The following is a 27237-nucleotide window of genomic DNA, read 5'->3' as shown; positions in this document are numbered from 1 at the left end:
CGACCTAGCCAACGTTCACCGCATAGACTGTCACATCCTAAAGCTAATACGAAACCACTTCGCGCAAGCGGCAAAGATAAAAGAAAATAGTTTAATCTTCAGCTGCTTATTTCCAAATGACACATATTACAAAAACACTCTGACAACAGGCTACATCCCGCCGGAAGCTTTCCCATACCTTGACGGAAAAAACTACCTACAAGACCAAAATAACATCCCGATAATTTATCATATAAAGAGAAAAATTGGGACCCAAACTATACTTTACGAGGAAAACCTAGACGGTCAGACCGCAGACACTAGATGGAGATACAACATGGCCCTCCCCCTGAAAGACACCAAAGACAAACATAGAAAAAATTCAAAAAAATATTGGTGGATACTGAACCCATAATAAAATAAGAAAGAAAATCTATTAAACCGATAAAAATCAATTCTGCCCCCGCACAACACAGGTGCAAACATTGTAATCTTCGCAATCCTCCTTCTTTTAAAAGAAACTTATTTATTTAACATCCCCCTCCCCCGCCCCCTCATCCCCCCCCCCCCGCCAAATTCCACATCACCCAAAAACATACTACCGAAGCGTCCTGTTTTTGCGACCCAGTTTCCAGGACAATAAAAACAAGTAAAAACAAAATCACATAGAAGCTCCGCTCCTCCAGCGGCTTAAACCAAAAGATATATTCAACACGAAAAATGTAAAGCGTCGACACATATTACAGCATGGCTACGTAGTACCGTTGCGTATCGGTACCTTTGCCTAAGATACCATTATATAAATTCACCGTTTATTGTGAACACTATAATGTATTTATAATTGTATATTGGGTTTTAATAAACAGTTTAAAAAAAAAAAAAAAAAAAACAAAAACCCTAGCGCTCAAAACAAACGATAGCTTCACTCATCTATTAGATAAACTCGAGCGAGCACCGAAAATAATAGATAATTTACAAGGCTATAAAACAACGATCGATAAAATAGGCGACGAGATAGAAACTCTTAATTTCGAACACAGAATTAAAAATATACAGTATTGGGGACTAACCACGCTCCAGATATTAGGGTACATAGCATTAGGCATACTAGGTATATATGGATTAAACAAAATAGGGGTATTCAAATGCATCAGGAAATGTATACCGAACAAATTATGTATCAATTTATTTTGCTGCCGAAATGAAACTGTAATCAACAGCCACAATGCGACAGCCCCACCAGTACCACTCACCCTGGGCTCAACACCCAACATCTATATTCCAACCAACACATACCACTCAGATGGAGAGGAGGAATCAGCTGTAATTTTCAAGCCACGTCAAGTCCGATTCCACAAAAGTCTTCTGAAGAAAACTTGAGGGATCAAGTTCAATCTAAGAAGGGGGGCATGTCACAGACGAAATTCGAGCAACTGTATATAACAAACCGAAATTCCGAACGCCTTATCGCGTGTGACCGTCCGGTCAGCACCCGTTCTCAGCCGCCTGAGTGGCATTCGATCACTCCAGCCGTTCTCCGAATTTTACACTAAGTATAAACAAAACCTTCTCCCACTCCAACGAATGGAAGAATATAAATGCTCCCTTCAAAATCATCCAGTCAGTCTAATAAAAAAATTCTTAACTAATCCAAGTATCGAAAGTGTATCATCGCGAACCGAAAAAATTGTATAAATTGAGTAAAAAAATAAAAAGAACTTAATCTCCTTTTCGGAAATTAACAAGTTCCTTATTTTTACCTTAATTTTACACGACAACGTCATCGACATACAGACAATGATCAAGTCCCTAGAGAGAGAGATATCTGCAAGGAGGAATATATCCTTAAGATAAGTAACAATAAAGTAAAAATACTGCCGACAAACCCAGAAGCTTACAGAATACTCACCAAGACACTCAGGACCCTGAACGCCAACTTCCACACCTACCAACTCAAACAGGAAAGGCCTTTCCGGGTGGTCCTACGAAACATACACCACTCAGCAGACATAGACGAACTCAAATACGAACTCTCAAAACTCGGCCACGAAGTCATAAACGTAAGTAATATAAGGCATAGAGTCTCGAAAGACCCGTTATCCTTATTCTTCCTAGACATTAAACAAAAGCCGAACAATAAAGAAATCTACAACATCAGTCGCCTAATGAACGCGATAGTAAAGATCGAACCACCGCTTGTAAAAAAAGAAATAGTGCAATGCAAAAGGTGCCAAAGGTACGGTCATACGCAGAAATACTGCAACCATACTTTCCGCTGCGTTAAATGCGCAGGCACTCACTCCACTGACCAGTGCGCCAAATCACCGGAAACCCCAGCGAAATGCATCCACTGCCAAGGGGACCACCCTACCAACTACAAAGACTGCCCAGCATATAAAACACTATACACGAACAGGTACCCTAAGCTCAGAGCAAAAGAGGTATCCAACCAAACACCCAGCCCACCGAAATTCACGACTACCCCAACCCCCTCAACCAACCAAACACCCAGTCCTACCAAATTCATCTCCACCTCAACCTCCTATGCCCAAGCAGTACAAGGCATCCAAAATAACCCGAACAGCCAAAGGTACCTTCCCCAAAACAGTGTCCCCAACCCACCTAACACAGACAACTCCTCAAGGCTTGAAAAGCTAATAGAGAAACAATCAGAGCAAATAAATCACTTGCTATCGCTACTAACACTCATCGTGGAAAAATTAGCACGCCCCGACTCAAAATAAAACCAAGGCGCATAGCACTCTGGAACGCCAACGGTCTAGCGCAACACAAACTTGAACTAGAACTCTTCTTAAAACACCAGCAAATCGACGTAATGCTCGTATCGGAAACCCACTTCACCGACAAGAGCTACCTGAAAATAAATGGTTACAAATTCTACCATACCCAACACCCCAGCGGAAAGGCCCACGGTGGCACCGGAATAATAATCAAAGCAAGTATTAAGCACTACGAACTTCCATCATTCCAGAAAGACTACCTCCAAGCAACAAACGTAGCAATAGAAGACTGTCATGGCTCAATCACCACCTCAGCAGTATACTGCCCTCCCAGACACTCCATCGCCAAAGAAGACTTTGATAACTTTCTGGACACCCTGGGCAATAGATTCATAGTTGGAGGAGACTATAACACCAAGCACATCCAATGGGGCAGCAGACTGGTTACAGCAAGAGGCAAAAACCTCTTAAACAGCATAATAAACAACAACTACCTCACCACATACGAACCCACATACTGGCCCACTGACACCAACAAAATACCCGACCTTCTCGACTTCTTCATAACTAAAAATATCCCATCAAGACACGTCCAGATCAACTCCTCGGCTGATCTCTCCTCTGATCATTCTCCCGTGATAGCAACAGTCAGTTCAACAATCATCGAGAATACACCTAATGGCTCCATTCACAACCAACACACCAACTGGCAGCTCTTCAGAGAAGTCTTTACAAACTCAACCTCAGCCTTCACCCCACTAAAAACAAAGGAAGATATCGAAGCAGCCACGGAATACTTAAACACGAGCATAATAAACGCAATCCGCCTCTCCACACCGACAAAGCCATCCAACAGCAAACAAGAATATCCCCAATACATACTAAAAAAAATAGCAGAAAAACGTAGACTAAGAAGAGTATGGCAGACCCATAGAACACCGGATGACAAACGCAAACTAAACAACGCAACTAGAAAGCTATCCAGAAACTTAAAAAACTATAAAAACGACTGTTTCCATAAATACCTCGCCAGCTTATCCCCCACAGCCGACTCCAACTACTCACTATGGAAGGCCTCCAGGCAACTCACACGCCCCCCACAAATAATCCCACCTATCCGCCGTCCGCAAGGTGGATGGGCGCGAAGCCCTATAGAAAAAGCCGACCTGTTTGCTAAACACTTGTCAAAAGTATTCAAACCCCATTCCCCCAAAGCCGCCGCGGACGTTACTGAATACCTACACACCCCCTTCCAAATGTCCCCTCCTATCGAACCCTTCTCCTCTGCAGAGACTATAGAAACAATCAGTCGCCTAAACCCCAAGAAAGCAGCAGGACACTGTACTCCATCTACGCTGCCGACCTACCTATATCAAACGATATAACAATAGCGACATTTGCAAACGACACAGCGCTATTAGCTACCCACGCAGACCCGGTAATAGCCTCATCCACTCTCCAGCGAAGTCTCGACTCCATGGAAAAGTGGTTTCACAAATGGGGCTTCAAAGTCAACGAAAAGAAATCCTCACATGTAACCTTCACGCTCCGAAAACAAACCTGCCCCCAGATCACCATCAACGATGCAACAGTTCCTAGCAAGGACTCAGTCCGATACCTGGGCATGACCCTGGACAGGAGACTAACGTGGAAGACACACATCTCAGATAAAACGAAGCAACTAAAGGACAAACTAAAAAAAACTCTATTGGCTCACGGGCCGACGCTCCAAACTAAACATACAGAATAAAATTACCCTCTACAAGACCGTAATAAAACCTGTCTGGACCTACGGAATCCAACTATAGGGAACAGCAAGTAACTCCAACATCGAAATACTCCAACGCTTTCAATCGAAAACGCTAAGATCCCTAATTGACGCACCTTGGTATGTAACCAATGAAACAATACACCGCGACCTCAAGATACCCACCGTCAAAGAGGAAATAGCAAAATATAGCGACAGATATAGCAAAAGAATCAACAAACACCGAAACCCCCTAATCACTGGACTACTCGATACGACGGACCAGATTCGCAGGCTGGAGAGGCACTACCCGCTAGACCTAAACGTTAGATTCATTTAATTATCCAAAATAAGCATTTGCACTTACTTATAATACTTATAAATTATACCTATCTATAATAAGTATTAACTTATTGTAAATAAACAGCCATGTCACTGCGCCACGCCAGAAAAATTGCTGAAAATTCTCAACGCGAGAATTGATTGTAATTTCAACAAATAAATAAAAAAAAAAAAAAAAAAATCCTGTCCGTGGTGTATGGCCTGGTCTCTGATATGAATTGACGTTACACCGTCGAAGCCGGAGGATTTTTTGTTGTTTAGTTTGGAGAAGATTGTGTTTAGTTGATTGTAATTTGTGAAGTAGTTTATTTCTGGATCTGGTTGTTTGGGGTTGTCTGCGGTGTTTTCGTTTGAGAATGTGCAGACTGTTTTGTTTAGCGTTTTGCCTTGTTCCATTTCATTTTTTAGTTTGTTTGTTTCGGCGATGATAATTCTGTTTAGTTGTTCTCGGCCCATGTGTTCGTCTTGCGTATGTATTTTGGAAAAGTGGGTGCCGATGATGTCTAATTTTTCTATTGTTTTAGGTATTATGAAGTTACCCTCGGTGTCTTTGATGGTGTTGTGTATCGTTATACCTGCTTCTTGGATGAGGGAGGCATTTTCTGGGGGCAATTTGAGAGGTGGGATGGGGTTTTGTTCTTTTGGTCTAAAGATTTGATTTATTTGTGGGAACATGATGGCTGAGTCGTTTTTGGAGATGTTTTTTATTTTGTTTGTCCAGTAATGGTTTATAGAATTTGCGAATTCTTGTTTCAGTTGCGCTTTTATTCTGTATAGTAGGTACTTTAGGAATTCTAATTCTTCTCTTTTGTCGTAAGAATTAGTAAATTTTATATTGTTTATTTTGGAGAGTATGTAGCTTTTATCTCGATGTAGATCTTTTATTTTATTGTTTATATAGGGCTCGCATGAATTTTTTTCTTTTATGTTTGGCACGGATTTTTGGAGGGCGATTTGTGTATGTTTTCTATTTCATCTATGAATGAGTCGATTTAACTATTTGTTAGGTTGACGTTGTTGTAGATCTCTAGGTCGCAGTTTTGTTCAAGTCTGTCTTTTTGTAATTGTACCTGGGTGTCTCGGTCTGAGTTTCGAGTGTTAGGGAGTCAGATGTATTTTTGTTTACGTGAAATACTAGGGCGTTATGGTCACTGTCATAGGCTGAGGTTTTGAGGTTGTTATTTGGACGTAGGTTTTGGAATTTTAGTCGCGCATCTGCTAGGCATATGTCCAGGTATGAGCCTCCTTTTGAGTAAGAGGGTAGCTCGGAGCTGTGTAAGTTTGTTTTGTAGTGGATGCTTTTATTGTCTAGCCAGTTTCTAATGAAGTTGCCTCTCGTGTTGTTTATTTCGTTTTTCCAGCTTGTATGTTTTGCGTTAAGGTATCCTGCTATTATATAGTAGTTTTTCGGTTTGTTGAGCTGCAAGAGTTCGAAAAGATTATTGAATTCGTAGTTAAATTCTTTCTGGTTTCCGTAGGTTGCGTACGCTGCAGTGATGAATAAATTTTCCTTATTGCTTATTTTTATTTTTATGATCGTTGTTTCTAAGGTTTTGAAACTTGTTATTTTATCAATTAGAATTGTTTTGTATTTTATAGGGTTTTTTATGAGGATCGCTGTTCCTCCTCCTTGACTGGCGTTCGGTCTGTCGTGTCTTATCATGGAGTAGTTTTTGAAGTATACATTGTGTCTTTTGTTTAGTTTTGTTTCTGGGATGAGTACCATATCGGGGGCTTCTTTATTTATTAGGGTTAGCATACTGTATCTTTTTTGGTTTGAAATTAAAGAGTTAGCGTTTATTGCAATTATTTTCAGGTGCTTTAGGTTAAATTTATGTGTTTTTTGCTGTAATTGTTGGTTTGGCGTGTTTTGGTTATTCGTCATCTGTACTATTCAAAGTGCAGAAGATGGCGTCGAACCTTTCTTCGTGCGTTGATAGTGTATTTTTTATTTCATTTAATTGCATTTGTTGTTCTTTTAACGCTTGGAGAATACCTTTTTTAAAGTCTTCGATAACGTTTATAATGTTTAGATGGGGGGAGTCATCGATTGTGGTTGAGCTTTGGCTTGAGCGCGGATCTAAGTTTGTTAATTGTGATGTGTTTTCGATTGTTTGATTTAATTTTGTTCGTTGTTTCACTACGTCAGAGAACTTTAGTTCTGGGACGTATTTGCGGCTTATTTGGGCAATTCGTTTTATCTTTGTTTCTTTGTCTTTTTTGATTTTATCGGCTAGCTTTTTACGAAGCTCTACGAGTTTGGGGCAACCTTTGTATGACGCGGGGTGTCCATAGTTTTTGCAATTGACGCAGAATATTTTGTCTTTGGTTACTGCGTTTTCCCTTTTTATTTTGCAGTCGCCTGGACCATGGGGCTCACTGCATTTAACACAGCGGTAGTTTAGGTTGCAGTTTTGTGCTGTGTGACCTAATCGCTGGCATTTGTGGCATTGAGTTATGTCATCCTTTTTTTTTTACTATTTTTCCCCATTTTATTCTGAAGTAGTTAAAATGGTTAACTTTTAACAAGTTATTTATATTACTGTCGGGGGATACCTGTATTATATAAATTGGGAGCAGTATATTGTTCTTCCTTGATCTTTTTGTCGTGAATCGTGTGACTTTTGTGAATTTTACGTCTTCTATTTGCAAGGCTTGTAGGTCTGTAAGTATTTCTGTTTCGGTGTAGCTATTGTCTAAACCTTTTAACAAGTATGTATGGTGTTTCTCTGTTTTGGGTGTGTACGTGTAGAAGATTGTGTTCGCTGAGAGGAGTGTTTGTTTTGCTTTATGGAAGTTGGGTAGGTTTCGCAGGTAGAGTGCATGTTTATCTGAGTGTATTCTTTTAATATGGAACTGATTGATGCCCGCTACTTTCTCTATGAGCGTTACCGTGTCCTTTGGGTCTTGTAGCGTTATGTTGATAGGCGGCGGTTTGTTATCCCTTGTAGTGGATGGGGTGCTCGTACGCTCCTCCGCGGAGCATCCGGTGGGGCGTCCGTCAAGTGCTCGGTTCCCCCTTGGCAATGCTGGTGGCTCCTGGGTTGTACGATGGGGTCTGTCGCCCCTGCGGTGTTGATTGTTTTGATGGTATGGTGGGACTGTGTTTTCCCATTTTGCCTCGTAATGTTTGGTTTTTCTTTCTTATTTGTTCTAGCGTTAAGCTCGAAGTGGGGTAGTTTGATGGTCCCGGTTGTGGATGAGGCTCTGGTTCAGATTGTAATATACTGAATCTGTTTTTTGTTATGATCGCTGGAGGCGAGGTAGCTCTTGTAGACTTCATGTTTTTGATTTCGTTAGCCTTTTCTTCTTGGCTGGGGTGATAATCTACAACTGTGTTTCCTAGGATGTTTACTAGTCTTTTCGTCCTGGCAACCAGGTTAGGTTGTGGGTTGAGTTTCCGCGTCTTTTGAGCGGGAAGTCTTAAACTATTGTTGGTTTCCTTGGCTGTTTTTTGTGTGATTATTTTTCTCTTGATGGCTTTTTTTATTGGGTCTACGGTGGGTTCCGTTTCGTTGCTTTTGGCTTCATTATCGGTAGCTTCTATCTTTTTATACAATTTTATTTTGTCTTGTTTTATTTTATTTTCTTTTTATTCTTATTTGTATTTATAGAGATGATGTCAATGCAGTATTTTTCACTTTTTGTCACTTTTTGTCACTTGTTCCTTCTACTTTAGTGAATGTTAGTCTACTTTGACGCGCGCACTGAGAGGTCCATCCTGCTCGGCGGTCTACAGTCAACTGATTTTTTTTATAATGTATATTGACCAGTAGCTGAATGTTACATTGGTATGTTGTTCACAATAAACAATGAACGTTGGTTGTGGGGCGGTTTAGGCAAAAGTACCGGTACATGACGGTACGACATAGCCATACAATATTTTGTGCGTCGGAATTACATTTTTTTAGCTTTACAATATATAAATTGGATTTAAGTCGCTGTAGAACGGTGCTTATATACGATATTGTTTTTTTCTTTCTATCTCTGTCCTGAAAACCTGGTCGCAAAAACAGGACAGACAAGAACGAGTGCACTCAACTCGATTTCAGCGTTGGCTGAAATAAATGGTTTTATTACTTGCTTTTGCTGAAGCGATGCTCACTTCTAGGAAAACTCTACATCTGCTTTAGTTTTTTTTTTTTTTTTTTTACTTATTTATTAAAATTACAATCAATTCTCGCGCTGAGAATTTTCAGTAATATCTTCTTTAGTGTTTAGTTTTTTTTAGTCCTCAAAGCCATCGAGTACTGTTTAGCTCAATTTTTTTTTTTATTTATTTGTTAAAATTACAATCAATTCTCGCGCAAAATAAATTTGATGGGCCTCCCAGCCTTTTCTAGGAATATGCCATGCACAGATGGTACAGCCGCGTACATATATGTCGGGTTTACATTAGAATTAGGGTTAGGGGCGCGAAACGAATCTTCGTTTGGGTTACACGTTGTCGTTATGCAATAGAGAAGACATTGACTAGTGCAAATACGATTCTTATAGAACCGGACAAGTAACCGTGGTAGTTAGGTACTCGAGAAACTAATGACAATGATCCTAGGTTCAATAACGAATCCGCGGTCGACGGGATGAGAGATGAACGTGCTCACAAAATTGACTGGTCGTAAGGGGTTACTCTTTTCGTCGATGAGATGGCAAGAAAGAATGACATTCCGTCCCAACGATGCCACAGAGGAAAAGCTATGATGGGGTGTGTCTTAGGACACGAGATCGTCGAGAAAAGCCTTCGTTCAGAAAGTAAAGGAAATTGGCGTTGCTGCTAATTGGTCAATCTCCATATCGGTGGTTAGAAAAAGATGCTAGCCGCCCTCGAGGGAAAGTTGCTAGTGGGAACGCCGCTCGTTGAAAAATAGGTCTCCCCTATTTTCCCATAGTTGGGACGAAGACTGTTTGTCTGATTGAAGGACTTTAGTTGGCTAAATCTTAAGATTTATAACGGGCCCTCGAGCTAGCTGAACATGTACTGCGGAGACGCATCGACATCTAGCAATCATCTTACTCGAAGAATAGGGTCTGCGTGTGGCGAGCTACGGGACAGAGACCGTTGGAATGTTTACTGTCGAGTGTTACAACTATTTCCTTTTTAAGGAGAGCTATAGAATTATTCCATGCCTTTGTTAGACAAAGCGTTCATCCCGTGACCGCGGCTACGTTCGGCGACTGACTGTCGCCTTGAGCCTAAGCTCATTATCACAACTCTCGAACAATTACAATCGGATTGAATAACTACAATTGTTCAATTACAGCTATAGTAGGCTCTAGGTTACAATGTTGCGGGATTATCCAAAATTCCAAAGGCTCCGGTGTTCTTTCATCTCCGACATATATGTCCACCTCCCCTCTTATCCATTCTATTATATTGCACTCTCTTAATTTTTCTATCTCTACGAACTAAATATTAGAAACTACAAATTAATAACTAATGACTAATAAATATTGCAGCTTTGGTCTTTAGCCTCCTTGCTGTGCTTCCTTCCTGTCGTTTGCCCTTTCATTCTCTATTATTGCTTTCAGTTCTGTTAAACCTTTTCCAGTCTCGTTTAGTGTTTTTCCTATGTCCTTTGATCCTCCCATTATTTCACATTCTTCTATTACATGTCTCAGGTCTTCTTTCCTTCTACATAGTCTGTATCTTTTTTTTCCCTTTTCTTTCCAGTATTCCCCTGCTTTGGTCTCGTTCCCACATGTGAATCTTGCCTTCTATACTTCCACTTCATCCACCCTTCTAAGTACTTTGGTAATTCTTCTTTGGCGATATTTCTGTAATGTATATTATATTTGGTTTCCCTTATCCTTTCCCCCCTCTCTTCTGCTTCACTCTTACTTCTTTCTTCTATAATTTGGTCTACTGTCATCCTTGTTTGCTCCTCTCTTGCTTCTATCTGCGTCCCTCCATATCTCACCTCTTCTAGTCCCTCCTTTCTCTTTCTTGCTCCTTTCCCTTCTTGGCCATTTCCCCAATTTCTCTCTCTTTCCTTTATACACTCCTTTACTCCTTTTTAGTTCCTTTTTCATTCTAGGGCTTTATCTTCATACCTTGCTGCTCTTTTTAATGTTTTTTCTTTGATTTCTATTAGCTTGCATTCTTCTATCGATATATAATTTGGTGCTGTCATACCTAATATCCGTTTTATATATCTTCTTTGTATTCTATTCAGTCTTTCTTCCATATCCCAGCCCCATACCTCTGCTCCAAACATCTTCATTCTCCTCTCGTAGTCCTGTTTGAATATTCTTTCTCCCAGGCTCCATGTTTTCTTCGTTGCTATTATTACTCTCTTTTTCCTGTCTTGCATGTGTTTCTCATCACTGCGGTTTTTCTCTAGCATGTACACTAGGTATCTTATCTCGTCCACTTCTTCTAATTCTTGCTTTCCCCATTTCCATTTTCTTTGTCTCCTTTTATCCTTCTTTTTTCGAAAACTACTATCTTGGTCTTTTCCGTGCTCGGTTCTAATTCGGCTTTCTTTAAAAATTGTTTGAATCTCTTTAGCATATCTTTTAGCTCCTCTTCTCTATCTGCCATCGACACAATATCGTCTGCATATGTTAGTGACCATACCTTTCTTTTTCCTACCACTATGCCCCCAGCTTGTCCTTGCCTTAGTTTTTCTTCCAGTCTTGTTTGACTCCCCTCGCAGTCCAAAATTCCCTTGTGTCGCGGTTCTTGACTCTGACTACACTCCTTGTTTTTTCGTATATCGCTTTAATCCTTCGGTTTAGTTTTTCGCTAATCCCCATTTTCCTCTTTTTCTCCTCCAGTTTCTCTCTGTTTAGTCTGTTGAACGCCGCTCTTAAGTCCGCAAAGCAGGCATTTAATTTCCATCTTTCTTTACCTAGCTGCTTGTATATGATGTGGTTTATCAGAAAAACCGCATCAGTCACTCCTCTTCCTTTTCTGAATCCGAATCTTCCAGTTTGTTTTCAATCTCTGCCTTCAGTCGTTCGTCCAGTATCTCTGCATAGATCTTGTATGCTGTATCCATTAGCGTTACTCCTCTGTAGCTCTTGGCTACTCTCTTGTCCCCCTTCTTACATATCCGACGTATTACTCCTTTTTTCCAATCTTCTGGTATCCCCTCCCTATTTCCATATTCTCCTTAGGGGGGGGGTAAGGTATTAAAATTTTTTTGTATTTTTTTAATTGAATGCATAATATCTTAAGAATATTGTATCAAAATTTCAAGTCGATTGGAGCAAAATTGACAAAGTTACGAGTATTTTCATACATGTCGGATTTTAATACCTACCCGACCCGAACGTGCTATTGATACCTGGCAGATGTTTCGCTCTCTATATAATACCTAATCTTACCCCCCAGATCCCGGTGCCCCTTTGAACACTATTTCTGTACATAATTTACGAGGTAACGCTGGAGAGTTTTTTCCAATTTGTTAATTATTTTTATTTTACAATAACAAATTATCCGATCTTTTCGCAAAAAATCGCATTTTTCCCTTCAAAGTGTTCCAAAAAAGTGAAAAATTGAAATTTCGAAAAATCCTCCCAGCGTTACCTGGAGAAAACTGTTTCCTAACGAATGAACTTTAATTTTTTGATTTCAGATGATACAGCACCAAGTTACGAGAGGCACCGCAATTCTACTTTTTTCCGAGACACGTCCGTGAAAATTTTATACAATATACTTCGAATGTCATACTTTAGTGTATTATTGGTTTTAATAAAGAGATTCTAACTGTGTCGTCACAAAAAATTCACAGAAACATGCCTTTTTTGTACGAATTAACCTTAGCCCCCCCTTAACTCCCATAACGCCACCCCCACTTCCTTCGGTGCATACTTTCGTACCTCATTTTCTAACCCGTTTTCCCCGTTGCTTTCTTTTGCTTCTTCTCTTTCCTTTTCTTTTTTCCCTCTATGAGCGCTTCTCTGCTGCATTTTCCTTTCATAAACTTTGTCATCTCCCTTCTCATCACTCTTTTCCTTTCTTTCCACTCCTTGTTGTACCACGCTTTCTCTCCCATACCCCATTTCCTCATCTTCACTTTCTTCTTTGGCATTGCTTCGTTTATCTTCTTTTTGATTTCAGTCCACGTTTCCTCTACTGTTCTTCCCTTGGACTGCAGGTCCAGTCTTTACATTCCTCCAGGTATTTTTCCACACTTTCGCTTGTTCATTCCCTTTTCTCCTTCTCTTCTTCTAGCTTTTCCTGGTTTTTTTATAATTCTGCCCCCCCATCCCTATTCAACGGCATGTAGTCCGACTATGTTCTTTTTTATACTGTTACGACCTTTCGCGGAGAGACGCGACCGCTAGGAAAACGCGTCAGCGAGAGGCGTAAATTCTCGCTACGATTCTGTTATTCGACGCCGCGAAATAGTCGTTCTCCTGTTTCGATTAAGATAACAGAGGTGGTTCAATGAAGTAACACTGTATTGACAGGTGAACATAAAATAATATATTTGACAATAATATGATGAATAAATTACACAAAGTTGACTCGACCTTACGATATCTCTCAATGAATTCGTTAAACTATATGATTTTGATTTTGCTCGTCAGAGCTCTCGATGTCTAACGCTTGACTCGTCAGAAGGGACTGATTCCCTTTCGATCATTTCTTTGTCTTGTTTGGAAGACGACCCCCATTATGCTCGCTTCACGCCACCGCTCGCGCCTATGATCACGTATGGCTCTTCTTGTGTCGAAAACGTTACGGACAAAAATCGACGTTTCTAGGGCTCGCTGCTTGGCGACAACTATGCTCCCGTCGATACATTGTATATGATCCGGCGGGCAGATGAGACGGTCTGCCTGCGACACTGTAGGACCGCGAGCGACGGTTAGACAATACAGCCTGTGGTAAGCATCGTGGCGTAACACCTACTTTCATGTCGATTATTGATAAAGATTATTCGCCACTGATACAATTTATATGTGTTCCCCCTTGTCTACGGGAATGTTAAACGTCTCTCCTTTCATACTACAAAAAATTTTTTTTTTTTTTTACGTGGAGGAAATCTTCATAGACACCTTACAACCCTGTGGGGACGGGCAGAAGGTAGTGCCGGATTCTTACCGGCTAAAACCTCCACGAACGGGACAGTGTACCAGTGCGAGTTTTTATCGTCGGGCCCCTGTGTGCTTAACACCAAGCACGTTTAAAAACCAAGTACTCTCAGAAAGTACATCCAGAACACACGCAAGGGAGGGGCTGGCCACTTGCCTGTTTGTATGTTCTAAGAGAAATTTTGGTTTTTCCGTCCCTTCTTATTTAATCTTTCCATACCGAGGATTCGAACTCGCGACGCGTCACCTTCAATTCTCGACCTTAACGACCATAGCCAGCTGCCCCGCCGAGCTTCTAGCTCATTGGAAAGAATTTGATTCTTAATGTGGTAATGTACATCATAGGAAGTATTCTAATTAGCCTCTTGAAGGAGATGTACATTTTTCATAGCCCTCTCTAAATACAAAGGGTAAAGGTAAATAATTCCCTTAATTAAATCATTATTATTAAATCTATTATGAAGCTCTTAATAATATATTTTTGCTGCTATTATAATTCTTGTAGTAAGAGATGGCCGTTCTAAAATAATTCCTGCTTCTTCTAATGCACTTATTTTCAAGATGCCTAGCCTTGCGTTTACCACCGCACTGGCAGAAATTTTATAACATATGGGATTAGCATAAGTTATAAATAGGTCTAATTAATAATTTGTAACAGAAAATTTTAACCTCAAGATTTAGGTCAGATGCAAACGATCGAATTTGCAACAAATGACCGCAACGGCAATGGGTTGGAAGAGCAAGAAAATACATATGTATGTATCCCGTACTTTCGTTGCGGGAGGGATAGGAATTTCGTGATGAAACCCAGAGGCTGCCAAGTATCATTGACGCGTTGTTGGAGTACCGCTCCTATTGCGTAATCGGAAGCATCGACTACGAAGCTAACGGACGCGCCTGGAATCGGATGCGCTAACATTGTTGCGTTAGCTAAGGCGCGCTTCGACTCGCGGAAGTTCTTTTCAATTTGATCGGACCACTCAATAGTCGCATTGCACATTGTTGTGCCTTTTAACAAGTCCTTGAGCGGTTGTAGAATTTGCGCTACCCCCGGTATGAAACGTCGATAAAAGTTGATCACACCGAAGTATCTTTGCAGTTCCTTAACAGTACCAGGTCGCGGTGCTTTGATTGTCGCGTCAGCGCGTTCAGCCAGAGGTTTTGTCCCCTCCGCGGTAACGGTATAGCCAAGAAATTGAATTTCGCGCACGCCAAATTCGCATTTTGCGAGGTTTATAACGACCCCGTATTCATCGAGGCGATTGAACAAAATCCGCAAGTGTTCGCGGTGTTGTTCCTCGGTGTCGGACGCGATTAAAAAATCATCGATATACGCGTAGACGAAATCGAGGCCTCCCGTGATTTCGTCCACGAATCTTTAGCACGTTTGGGCGGCGTTTCGGAGCCCAATCATCATACTAGTCGCTTCGAAAAGGCCGAAAGGGGTAGTAATCGCAGTTTTCGGTACGTCCTCCGGCGCGATGGGAATTCGATGGTAAGCGCGCACGAGATCGATTTTGGAAAAAATCCGACATATAGACGGGCCAGTCTTCGTAGTTCTATAAATAGACTCATGGCTTCGAAACTCTGTTGTAGTGTAACGCTGCCAGAATGTGGATCTGGATTAGTATACCCTTATATTTATACTTATACTTACAGTTACACTTATACTCAAATATATTTCTGTTACGCATTTATCACACGTGCCTCGAACAGATAACTTCAACAATGATTTTTTTTTCTTTTTTTTTTCTACGAAGATGCATTTTTTTTTATTTTTATTTAAAATTTCACATTTACAATTTGTCCAATTTGGACATTTGGTAGAATTTTTTATCTGTTTGATTATCATGTGGGTGGCTACCCCCAATGGGGTACCGTCTTCGTGTTTGTTAAGATATATCCTTTGTGAGATCTGCTGGGCGTTTCCCTTTTAGTCTTCTTTTTATGGTTGTGTTGATCGTTTCCGCTGTCAGCCGGTTCGGGTCAGTCCCCTAAATCCCAAGAAAGCAGCAAGGCACGACCTAATAGACGATAAAGCAATCAAGGAACTTCCCATAAAAGGGATCGCACTCATCACATGGATTTTTAATGCTATCCTTCGCCTTGAACACTATCCTAGGGCCTGGAAAATCTCATTGATTACCCTCATCCCTAAACCCGGTAAACCGATATACGAAACCAGCTCCTATCGCCCAATCAGTCTTTTACCTACCCTGTCCAAACTATTCGAGAAGATGCTCACGAACCGACTCCTTCCAATCCTAGAGAACTTGAAAACACTCCCAGATCACCAATTCGGCTTCCGAAAACATCATTCAACAGTAGAGCAAATCCACCGCCTAACTCATACGATCAACCAAACACTCGAAAAGAAAAAATATTGCTCAGCGGTTTTCCTAGACATCCAACAGGCTTTCGACAAAGTATGGCAGGAAGGGCTACTATACAAGCTTAAAAAGATCCTACCTCACCCCTACTACTCCATCCTAAAATCCTACCTAACCAATAGACAATTCATGGTTAAATGCCTAGACGCCACTTCCGCAACATTCCCAATAGAATCCGGCATACCCCAAGGTAGTGTCCTCGGACCCCTACTGTACTCCATCTACACTGCCGACTTACCTATATCAAACGAGATAACAATAGCGACATGGACATGCCCCTGGATAGGAGACTAACGTGGAAGACACACATCTCAGATAAAACGAAGCAACTAAAGGACAAACTAAAAAGACTCTATTGGCTCACGGGCCGACGCTCCAAACTAAACATACAGAATAAAATTACCCTCTACAAGACCGTAATAAAACCTGTCTGGACCTACGGAATCCAACTATGGGGAACAGCAAGTAACTCCAACATTGAAATACTCCAACGCTTTCAATCGAAAACGCTAAGATCCCTAATTGACGCACCTTGGTATGTAACCAATGAAACAATACACCGCGACCTCAAGATACCCACTGTCAAAGAGGAAATAGCAAAATATAGCGACAGATATAGCAAAAGAATCAACAAACACCGAAACCCCCTAATCACTGGACTACTCGATACGACGGACCAGATTCGCAGGCTGAAGAGGCACTACCCGCTAGACCTAAACGTTAGATTCATTTAATTATCCAAATTAAGCATTTGCACTTACTTATAATACTTATAAATTATACCTATCTATAATAAGTATTAACTTATTGTAAATAAACAGCCATGTCACTGCGCCACGCCAGAAAAATTACTGAAAATTCTCAACGCCAGAATTGATTTTAATTTCAACAAATAAAAAAAAAAAGAAAAAAAAATAAACATTGTTAGAATTTAATCTTGGAATTAGGATTAATATTCTGTGGAAGACACAATGTTTATGTTGAAATAATATAATGTGATATTTATTAAACAATTATTTCGAGAGTTATAAATGTGCGTTCTGGAATGTAGACAGTTGGCTAGTTATTCACAGACTAACTGCCTTAGTGACCTGTGGCGCTTGTAAAGATTTTGAACCCCCACTCTCTATAATGAGTGTGACCTGAGTAGATGTCTCTGTGTGACGTCACGTGCCACGGAACTTTCTAGCAGCTTCTCGATACAGAGCGCTACTCTGTCAAGGCGCGACACCGACGTGCCCAATGTTCCATCCATATCCTTAGGTTTCTTCCGCCGAGTTCTCGGAAGAGCATGCACGCGCCAGCCGCCGCGGTACATCTAACGAACGTACGCTAGTGGGGATGGCGCTGGGCAACGAATGGAAGAATCTGTACGATCAAACACTCTATCCGCATGCGACTGATATCGTTGTATTCCAACAAACATCTTTAAAAAAAAAATATTTTCACACTTTGTTTACAGTCAACTTTGTAAATGCATACTTTATACATTTATATCTATACCAATCTATACATAACTGCTGCAGGAAGCTCTTTTATAAATGGCGCTTTTATAAATTTTTATAAATGCAAATGAATTTAAGAGGATTTTAACCGTACGTCAGCACATACAGTTTATTTTACGTGTCTCTACATAAATATGTTTTATATTTATATTATAAATACTTATATTTGTGCATTGTGTTTAATTATGAAACTTCTGTTTCGTACAATTAATAAATAACGATGAAATATAATATAATAATTCATAACACGATGAAATATGTCATACTTCGAACGTGTTTCCCGAGGTATAAAAAATTAACCGTTTAAATAACTCGTTAGAATTAAATTTGAATGAACTACTTCAAAAACGACTTGAAAATTATTTTTTCAGAAAATAATTTATTAGCCAAATAAATAGAAAAATGAATAGAAAAATGTAGCAAATGTGAAAATTATTTAAAAGTTGAGATCGTGCGCGGTTATCATTAGTTTGCATTTTGGGCACATTTTGTATACATTATTTTAACCAATTGAAGAAGAAAATAAAGTGCAACATTCCATATATTAATGGATTCAACGAAAAATATTTCCGGCCATTAGGCAACCGGATACCACACTAACCCAACCAACTACTTCTTTTCTTTTTCTTCTTCTAAGATTCTTGTGGATACCTAGGGGGAACTGAGATCGAACGGCGATAACATGTATAAGGGAAAGTTATACAGAAGAATGCCCTTACCTACATATTTCAAGTTCATTAAAATCGGTCAGACATTCTCTGATGATAATTAAGGAATTAATATGGAGAACAATTTATGTAACAATACATTCGCTGACACGTTGAATGAAATATTTAATAAATATTATGTAGGATTTTTTTATTTATTTCGAATGAGTTAAACAGGAAACGATGGTTATTTAACGTGAGCTAAATACTAATATGTCGAGTTAACATTAGAATTTAAGACGCGTAACGATTCTTCGTTTGAGTTAGCCATCGTTTTACGAGACAGAGATTATATTTACGCGAATATACAAGATTTTACAAAATATTATGAATATTGAGTTTAATGAATGATAAGATTAACAGACGGTAAGTTTAACTAATAATTAGATTAAAGAATAATAAGTTTAACGAATAATAAGAGTAACGAATAATATGTCTTACGAATAATAAATTTAACGAATAATGAGATTAACGATTGATAGGTTTTACGAATAATGAATTTAATTAACGCTATTAACAATGTTCCTAGGTTCAAACGAATCCACGGTCAACGGGATAACTCTTTACTATGCGTAGAATAATTTTAAACACAAAAAAAATACGATTGCTGAGACACTCGGTAAACTGCTCGATGTATCACTTTTCAAGGCGATCACACGAATGAATATCTGATGAAAATCTTTTTCGCTGTACGACTGCATTTGTTTGTTATACGCTCGCTGGAGGCATCGAGAAGGTTCCAATCGTCGTTGCTAGGCAGTTTCTGTCAAAAGTTTGTTGTATACTCTTTGGAAGCATCGAGAAAGATCCAAACGCCGTTACTAGGCAGTTTCTGTCTGGAGTTTGATTCCTAATACAACGTGTGTCCCATTATATCGACATCTCCAAAGTACAATTCTATGTGATTTCTAGGGAGAACAATACAACCGATCCACACCTTCGTCAGGCAAAACGTTTATCCCGTGACCATGGCTACGTTCGGCGACCAGTTGTCACCTCGAACCCACTTTCGCTTTCACAAATATCAAACAATTACAAATGACAATTGCTTAATTACAGCTATGATAAAATCTAGGCTAAAGCATTAGAAGACTTCCTCAAAATTGCAAAGGGAAGGCTCCGGTTTTCCTTTCATCTCCGACAAATATATACAATATTGTTAACTAGTGATTTGAATTGTATAGAGTTTTAACAGTTGAGCAGACTACAGTTGCAATCTAAAGCGTGATCATATCCATTTCCAATTAACTTCAACCAAAAAAAAAAAAAAAAAGAAATTATAACTATATAAATGACAACAGATATGTAACAATTTATCTTGCATATTTTACTTTTTATAATTCTTGAAGAATATTTGTATCCTATCCAAATTTTTTACATTATTTTCTAAATTTAATCAGGACTCAAAGGTTTAAAAACAATATAATACAGAGAATATTACATAATTATAGCGGATCAATATATTTTCATTAAAAACAGAATTTGTGTGTATTTCACTGTAACAAGGTTATGTTTATGAATAGAAAAATTCGGATATGGATGGTTCTACAGAAGTGGGAATTTCTTGCGGTCCTTATATTTCAATACTTTTAAAAATGTTAAATTGTATTATAATTGCACGTCATAGAAGGATAATAAATGTAATTTCATAAGCAAATTACGAAGAACTGTCAATTTAATTTAATTATATCCAAAAATTACCCTTTTACACGTGAAATTCTCAATCCACTGTTAAATAATATGATAAAGTTGTAAAAGAAGTAGCAACCTGAAGCAGCCTGATAAGAGTGTAATATAATATTTATGTTATATTCATGCTTGCGAGTTTGCTCCGGAGCGCCTGGTCGCGATTGCTGGGCCATCATCGAACTAGTCAATGATGATGAAAAATTCTCAACGCGAGAATTGATTGTAATTTCAACAAATAAATAAAAAAAAAAAAAATATTCATGCTTAAAAAATGCTTTACACTGTTTCGGTAAAGTTATGAAGTGTATAATTTATTTATTTTAATTTACAATAAAGAACGCAAGATTGATCATTAGATCGCTTATGTAAGGAATGAATGTTCGCTATTTTTAAAAATGCAATAATTATTTTTAAATTTAACTGAGATAGCATGATTGTCCTACTGAACAAATTGTAAAATTTAAATAAATAAATAAAAAAAAGTGCATGATTGCGAACAACTTTCTTCTTTAACAGTCTAAGAAATCTATCTATATCAGTAGAATAAATTCTGTTTAAAAAATACATATCATATAATTATACAATGACTCATTGAAATCTAGCTTTTATTTTTTGTCGATAGTATGGTAAGAAAATACGAAGTTCGAACGCTCATAGCGATTGCCTGGGTTACGTCATCCTTTATTCTAGGAAAAGATAGCGATGCTCAAGGGTGTGGCGGACTTCGATGTCTTTCACAGCTGCGACGCCAAGCACTTGTTTTTTTTTTTATTTATTTGTTAAAATTGATTGTAATTTTAACAAATAAATAAAAAAAAATGTCACGTAAAATTCGTGATAAAAAAAGGAAGAGCTGACCAATAGCTTAACCTGATTGTCCTTTTATATTTTTAGTCACAAAAGTGGTAAAGCACAATATTAGAATGAAGCAGCGAAGTTACAAAGTATTAAAATATTTGTTTAAATCGCGGCCAAGACTAGTCTCGTGGTCAACGCACATTTTTCTCAACATGTCCCAATTCATCACATTTGGGACATCTTACTTGTCGCTTAGCAGATGATACACGTTCCGTTTTAGAAACCGGTGAAACGCGTTTGTTGACTGGATTATTGTTACGTGTGGTAGGTAATGGTCGGTCACTTGCTGTTGGTCGAGAACCTGTCCTCCATCCCTTTTCTTCTTCTTGCAGGTATCTTTCAACGTCTACGGCTTTTTTTTCTGTTTTGTACAAGGAATCTAGTTTGCCAGCTAACAGTATGCGTCCTATGTCGCGTCGAAGTCCTTTTAAATAAATTCGACTTACTTTCCTCATGGTGGCTTCAATCATTATTCGTCTTGTAATTGGTTGTAGATTTTCACTAATTATTGCATATGTAAGTCTATTCAATATGCAGCGGAATCGGATATTGAAACTTTGAACAGATTCGTGGCGTCCCTGTTTCAAATCGCGTAATTGTTCTTCGTATTCGTCAGATGTTAAATCAACTACTACGTTGGATCTCAAAGTGTTATATAAATCTTCATAATTTCCAATCGGTATGTGTCGAATACTGCGCGCGGCTTTACCGACTATTTTATCGATTTTTATGGCTTTCAACAACAAATCCTTTTGTGAACAACACATTCGCATAGCATGTACTTCTTTTATGAACTCTTCCACTCCAACATCATCGTCACCGTTTAAAGTTGGTATAAATCTTATTGCATCTTCCGCTGATAACATAATCTGGTGTTGTTGTTCGTTGTGGTATTGGTCTCCGCCATTGTTATCGCTTTTGGGATCAAATGTCGTTTCGGGTATGCTCGCTGCAGGTATACGATCCTTCTTTCTTGATTTCACGGTTTTCTTTGTGGTCTTCGTCACAGATTTAGAATTTTTGGACTTAATTATTTTTTTACTTGTAAGAACTGGATTTGTTTCGCCAACTGCTTGTTTTTGCAGTTTGATTTCTTTAGCGAGGCGTTCGTTCTTTTCTCTTGCTTGTTGTGTTAATAGTCGGATCTGTTCTTGAATTACGGTGTGTTTCTGTATCCCTTGTGGTACTTGCCGTAGATCAGAGTTGATATCTTTAGATGGTAAGTCACACATTTTTTTTCTTTTCTTATTTTCTTTTCTCGAAAATTGCTACTTAGTCCGAGTTTTGGTTGGCAAAAGAATCAAGCTTTACCTTGATATCCGTAGAAATGGAACTTCCGTAGAATGTCCGTTAACTTCAGATTGCGAGTTTATCGTTGATGATGACCCGTAATCCAAGTTAAGTCCGTTTCACGTAGGTAGGATGTCTTGTTTTCCTAACGAGCACTTATCACTATTGCTTAACTTGATATTTAATTTCACTTTTATATTTTGATATGCTTTTACTCACAAAAATGATTAAATGCAATATTACAACGAAGTAGCGAAGTTACAAAGTATCAGAACAGTTCAAGTCACGCACAAGGATCTACCCAAGACTAGTCTCGTCGTCGAATGCTCGTAGTTTTTATATGAGTGGAGCTTGAGGGGGGTGAGAGGTGAGGAGAGGACCCTGAGTGACCTACGTGATGGGGAAAGTTTGGTTTGGGCCATGTGTCCAAAGGCCAGGTTAAAATCTAACGGTTCATTGTCAGTAGCATAGAATGGTATGGATTTATGTATAGTCCATGTCACATGGGCATTCGGTTGTTCTTTGAACAATTGTCAACGTGGACGAGCGAAAGCAAAACCATGCAAATTCTGCATTTCCGATAATATACAAGACTGCTTTGAATTCGTTCGATCAATTCCTAACAATATCTATAAACAGTGAACTTAAGGCCTCATTCACAACTACATACACTAGATTGTAAGAAATATTTGTTGTATATGTATGTAGCGGCACATGAGTCACAGGACGATTCGAATCGAGAGTGACTTGTGTTATTGGTTTGCCTCGGAGTTTTAACACCGTTTCGATGTATGAGATTTAAAAGTAAACAAACTCCGGACAAAACAACATGACCGCTACTTGCAACCATCAACCGGAATCGAATTCAAACTTCTCTGATCAATATAAATAGGCGAGAATGCGCTCTAGAACATTCATTAACCAGTATCATTATAGCGAGTAGCATTGAGCAAACGACGATTACAACGTAATATACTTTTTTTTTAAATATTTATTAAAATTACAATCACTTCTCGCGTTGAGAATTTTCAGTAGTTTTTCTGGCGTGGCGCAGTAACATGGCTAATTATTTATAAATAGTTATTACTTATTATAGATAAGTATAATGCGTAATATACTAACTCTGTATTTTGTACTTTTTTTTTATTTGGTAGACTATTTACAATCAATTCTCGTTGAGAATTATAAGTAAATTCTTTTGGCGTGGTACTGTAACTTGGATTATAATAATTTATAATATGTTTGATTCTAGTTGGATCTAATGGTATTCTGTACTTAGAGCGATTTTTAATATATCTGACTATCACGAGTATTCACTCGTCTCGTCATTAAATAAATCAACACGTTTGACATCCGCCTCAGCTCATTTGAAAGCCATTTGCATAAATTGGAACCGCCGACCTTGCACAAATCGCTTGTTATTGTTTTAGTAGGGCCGACTTCTTAGAGTAGTCGGTAGAGAAAATGTCGTCCATGTATATTTTTTCTAGATCTCACAAAGAACATAACCTAACAAACACGATGATGGTACCCCGCTGGGGGTAGCCACCCACATGTTATATTAGTATACCGCTATAATATTTTACCAAATGTCCTACTGGACAAATTGTAAAATTTGAATAATAAATAACAAAAAAAAAATGTATATTTATTTCTCTAGAATTGCTGCTCTTAGAGGAAACATTGTTTTCGTCTGCAGTTAACTCTTTCATTACTTTATTGACTAAAAATGAACTACTATTAATCGTATATGTAATTATATATGTATATGTATATATAGTATAAAAATCCTGTACGCAGCTTATAAATTCGAATTAGCTCCGAGACGTGAAATCTCCTAGAGGTTAATGAGAATCAGAAAGAATTAACGACGACCGTGTATAAGAATTTATAAGAATGTATAAGAAACGTAAACGCAAACTTCTATGTACGTTTGAAGAACCTTTGAAGCAAGCAAAGATTTGTTACAAGAATTATTGCGATATTGAGCTCTCTGCGAATTATCTTCTTACACAGAATAAGAGGTAGAGATTTAAAATTTACTAGCATTCCCGAGTTTTCAGCCTTAAGCTTAGTATTCAAGAAAGTATCCGTTCCTTGAGAGTTTGCGGATCGAGCTTTCTGGCTACCAGGAAAATCGGCCCAAATGTTTGCTTGGACGTTTGACAGCTGCCAACATAAATAAAGGACCAGAAGTGCATCTTTTTAATTTATTTTCCCTGAAAGCTACAAATTCAGAAACTTTTCCAGAAATCAAAAGAGTTCTCTAGATAAATGTTCTTCGCGATGTAGTAAAAATTCTTTTGCCATCGGCATTCTCGTTATCCAGGATCCATCATAAGCTTCGATGAAGCTTTTCCAATGCTTATTCAGATTCTCAATTTGTACTTTTATAGCATCTTAACACTTAGCCAACTACGTGCGCCACAGCGAGTTGTACATTTCCAACGCACTGGGGCAAGCTAACCTATACGCTTTCCACCGCGCATTTTTCCAAGTATCGACGACTAATATTTACTACATAAAAAACAAACAAGTCCAAAAATTATTTAAGTGGTTAATTATGTTTTGCAGTAATGATTTCATTTAATGATTTCACATGTTGTTTATACGAAATATCAAATTAAAAGTATAAAAAAATATAGATAAAATTAAAAACATTAAAGATGACTAAAGATAAATAACGCGACTTGAGTGTGAAATTAAAAATTCATAATGCATTTTAATATTTTTTTACAGTGTGGTATCGTCCGATTATAACTTTATTTAGTCATAACTGATAATGTAAATTTTTAATTAATTTTAACATCGCTAGATTGGTATACTTTATTATATACTGTACTTTATAAAAGCAAAAAGAGTGGTGCAATTAATTGGGAACAATTTCAGCTAAACGATAATTGATAATAACAACAACAACAACAAAAAGAAAACGCATTGCTAAAGTCAAAAAGGGAAATTTCCTCATTCGGTCACGGTTCTTCACAAAGGGGTGATCTCCCTCTCAGTTGGCCTTAGTGTCAAACCATTTCAACTAATTTTTCCTTTTTAAAATGTCTTCGGACTTCCACACATAAAAGAAAGAAAGAGGATGATCTCCCTTTTTTGAGAGAAAAGAGCAGATGTGCGTTAGGGGCGACCAGAGAATTGGACGAGGGAAAATCCTTTCAAACGAAAAGGGAGGATGGTAAGTTGCAGCACAATAAGAAGAGACTCAGAAGTTCGGGCGATTGTGACACCAATCACATCTCAACCTACATCAGTGATAAGACATCGACCGCTGACCTTCGCATACTTTTGGACACATCACCACCTTATCATCATAGCATACATCAAGGCTGTGACGCACCTTAGTCCACATCAGAGATAGAATATCGACCCCCGACCTTCGGACACTTTTCCACATCATAACCTACACCTTTCTCAACGCGAAAATTGATTGTAATTTTAACAAATAAATAAAAAAAAAAAAAAATCTCCTACACCTAGCCCCTCAACATCCTAAAACCAAAACGTATATAAACCGAGACTTCACGCAGCTCGGGCAGTTCTTGTTCTTCTTCTAGTTGCTGTACTCATACAACCCCTTTTCCCTGGTTCGGTATTATTTTGTAAGTGTCAACATTTATAATAAAGTTTTATAAAGGAAAATTAGTAGTTGGGTTACGACTCAGCCTTCTTACTACAATCCAAGTACCAACTTTACGTGACACGATCCGGGCCAAAATTACTTCATAATCCGCTACTCAGGGGCTAACCCAGCACAAGCCAGAGGAGAGGCTTTATTTACTCAATCCTAACCTACCTTTTCCAGTTGCGTATCCGGACCAATTTTCATTACAAACATAGGTATACCGTTCACTTTTATGTGTAACTGTATATATCATTTTTTATATAGGGTGGTTGGTAACTGGCGGTACAAACGGAAAATTTTTTTTTTAATTTTTTTTTTAATTTTTCCATCGAGACAACGATCTACAGTGAGATCCTTTATAACGAGACGTGACAAAGAGCACGCGTACCGAGTGAAAATTCAAAGTCGATTTTCTCGAAAACAAAGCCTCAAACGAAAAATTGTTATTCTATATTTTCGACTTCTTTTTTCGCATAGAATCACCCCCTTTCCTCTTGTAGCGCCAGTTACCAACCACCCTGCATATTGTAACAATTATAAAACTGAACTTGTGATTTCAATCGTGTCGTGTATAACCTATTGATAGTTACGGCTGTAAGTCATCGATTAAAAAAGCATCTTATGTTATATATTTTATATATTTTTGCATATATTACATATGTTTTTTGTATATAGCCAAATAAGCATGGTAAAATTGAATACCGTACATAGCATTCGATAGGTCGCTCAAAGAAAGTCCTTTCTTCTGTAGCGTAGTATTAACCCACTACCTTTCTTACTAAACATACGTTACAGGATTAAGCGCAATTTACAATTTGTGCTTCACGTTGAGAATTATGGATCTTAGTCCCCGAAATAAATATATAGGAACATTCACACTACACGTAGAAATGATATTAAAATAGTTTCATATTTTTTAAATATGTGATGTACAAGATATTCGTAGATGCACATTGCACGCGTCTCAGCACTCCTTTTGTGTCGCAATCTTTTCAACCATCGTGCGTACAGAACAATTGCACCCTTGTGTTTTACGAGACGCTGCGCATGCACATACTGGCACACACACGCGGCTAATTCGGTGTAGCACACAGAATTACATATATCTCAATACTTCGTTTCTTTTATTCTGTTTAATGAAAAATTATAAAATAAATAAAGGATATTCTGTTCAACAATGTACATTGTCCTATATGTCTGTCAATTTCCTCAGAAATTTTAGAATTTTTCTTTTATACATATATAAATACCTGAAAATTCGCGATCTATATATATGTCGGAGAAGAGTCAGGAACAGGGTTGTGGGCGTT

At 38.4% G+C, this 27237-nt stretch overlaps 1 protein-coding gene and 1 pseudogene across 1 annotated transcript; both read right to left on the bottom strand.

Annotated features, from left to right (window-relative positions):
* Positions 1-13691: 13691 nt before the first annotated feature.
* LOC117160433 (U6atac minor spliceosomal RNA) lies at positions 13692-13774 on the bottom strand (annotated as a pseudogene).
* A 6826-nt stretch (positions 13775-20600) lies between these two features.
* Positions 20601-22582, bottom strand: LOC117160321 (uncharacterized). The gene has a single exon (XM_033341012.2). It carries the CDS (start codon positions 22233-22235, stop codon positions 21135-21137), a length of 1101 nt encoding a protein of 366 aa, XP_033196903.2. The 5' UTR covers positions 22236-22582; the 3' UTR covers positions 20601-21134.
* Between the last annotated feature and the right edge of the window lie 4655 nt (positions 22583-27237).

This window comes from Bombus vancouverensis, chromosome 18 (genome assembly GCF_051014615.1).
Source record: "Bombus vancouverensis nearcticus chromosome 18, iyBomVanc1_principal, whole genome shotgun sequence".
Taxonomy (NCBI): Eukaryota; Metazoa; Arthropoda; class Insecta; order Hymenoptera; family Apidae; genus Bombus; species Bombus vancouverensis.
The sequence above is the reverse complement of the archived record's forward strand: the minus strand, read 5'-3'. Positions and strand labels throughout refer to the sequence as shown.

Coding starts and splice junctions, on each gene's coding strand:
- LOC117160321 (XM_033341012.2), bottom strand. CDS start 22,235: ATGTGTGACTTACCATCTAAAGATATCAACTCTGATCTACGGCAAGTA.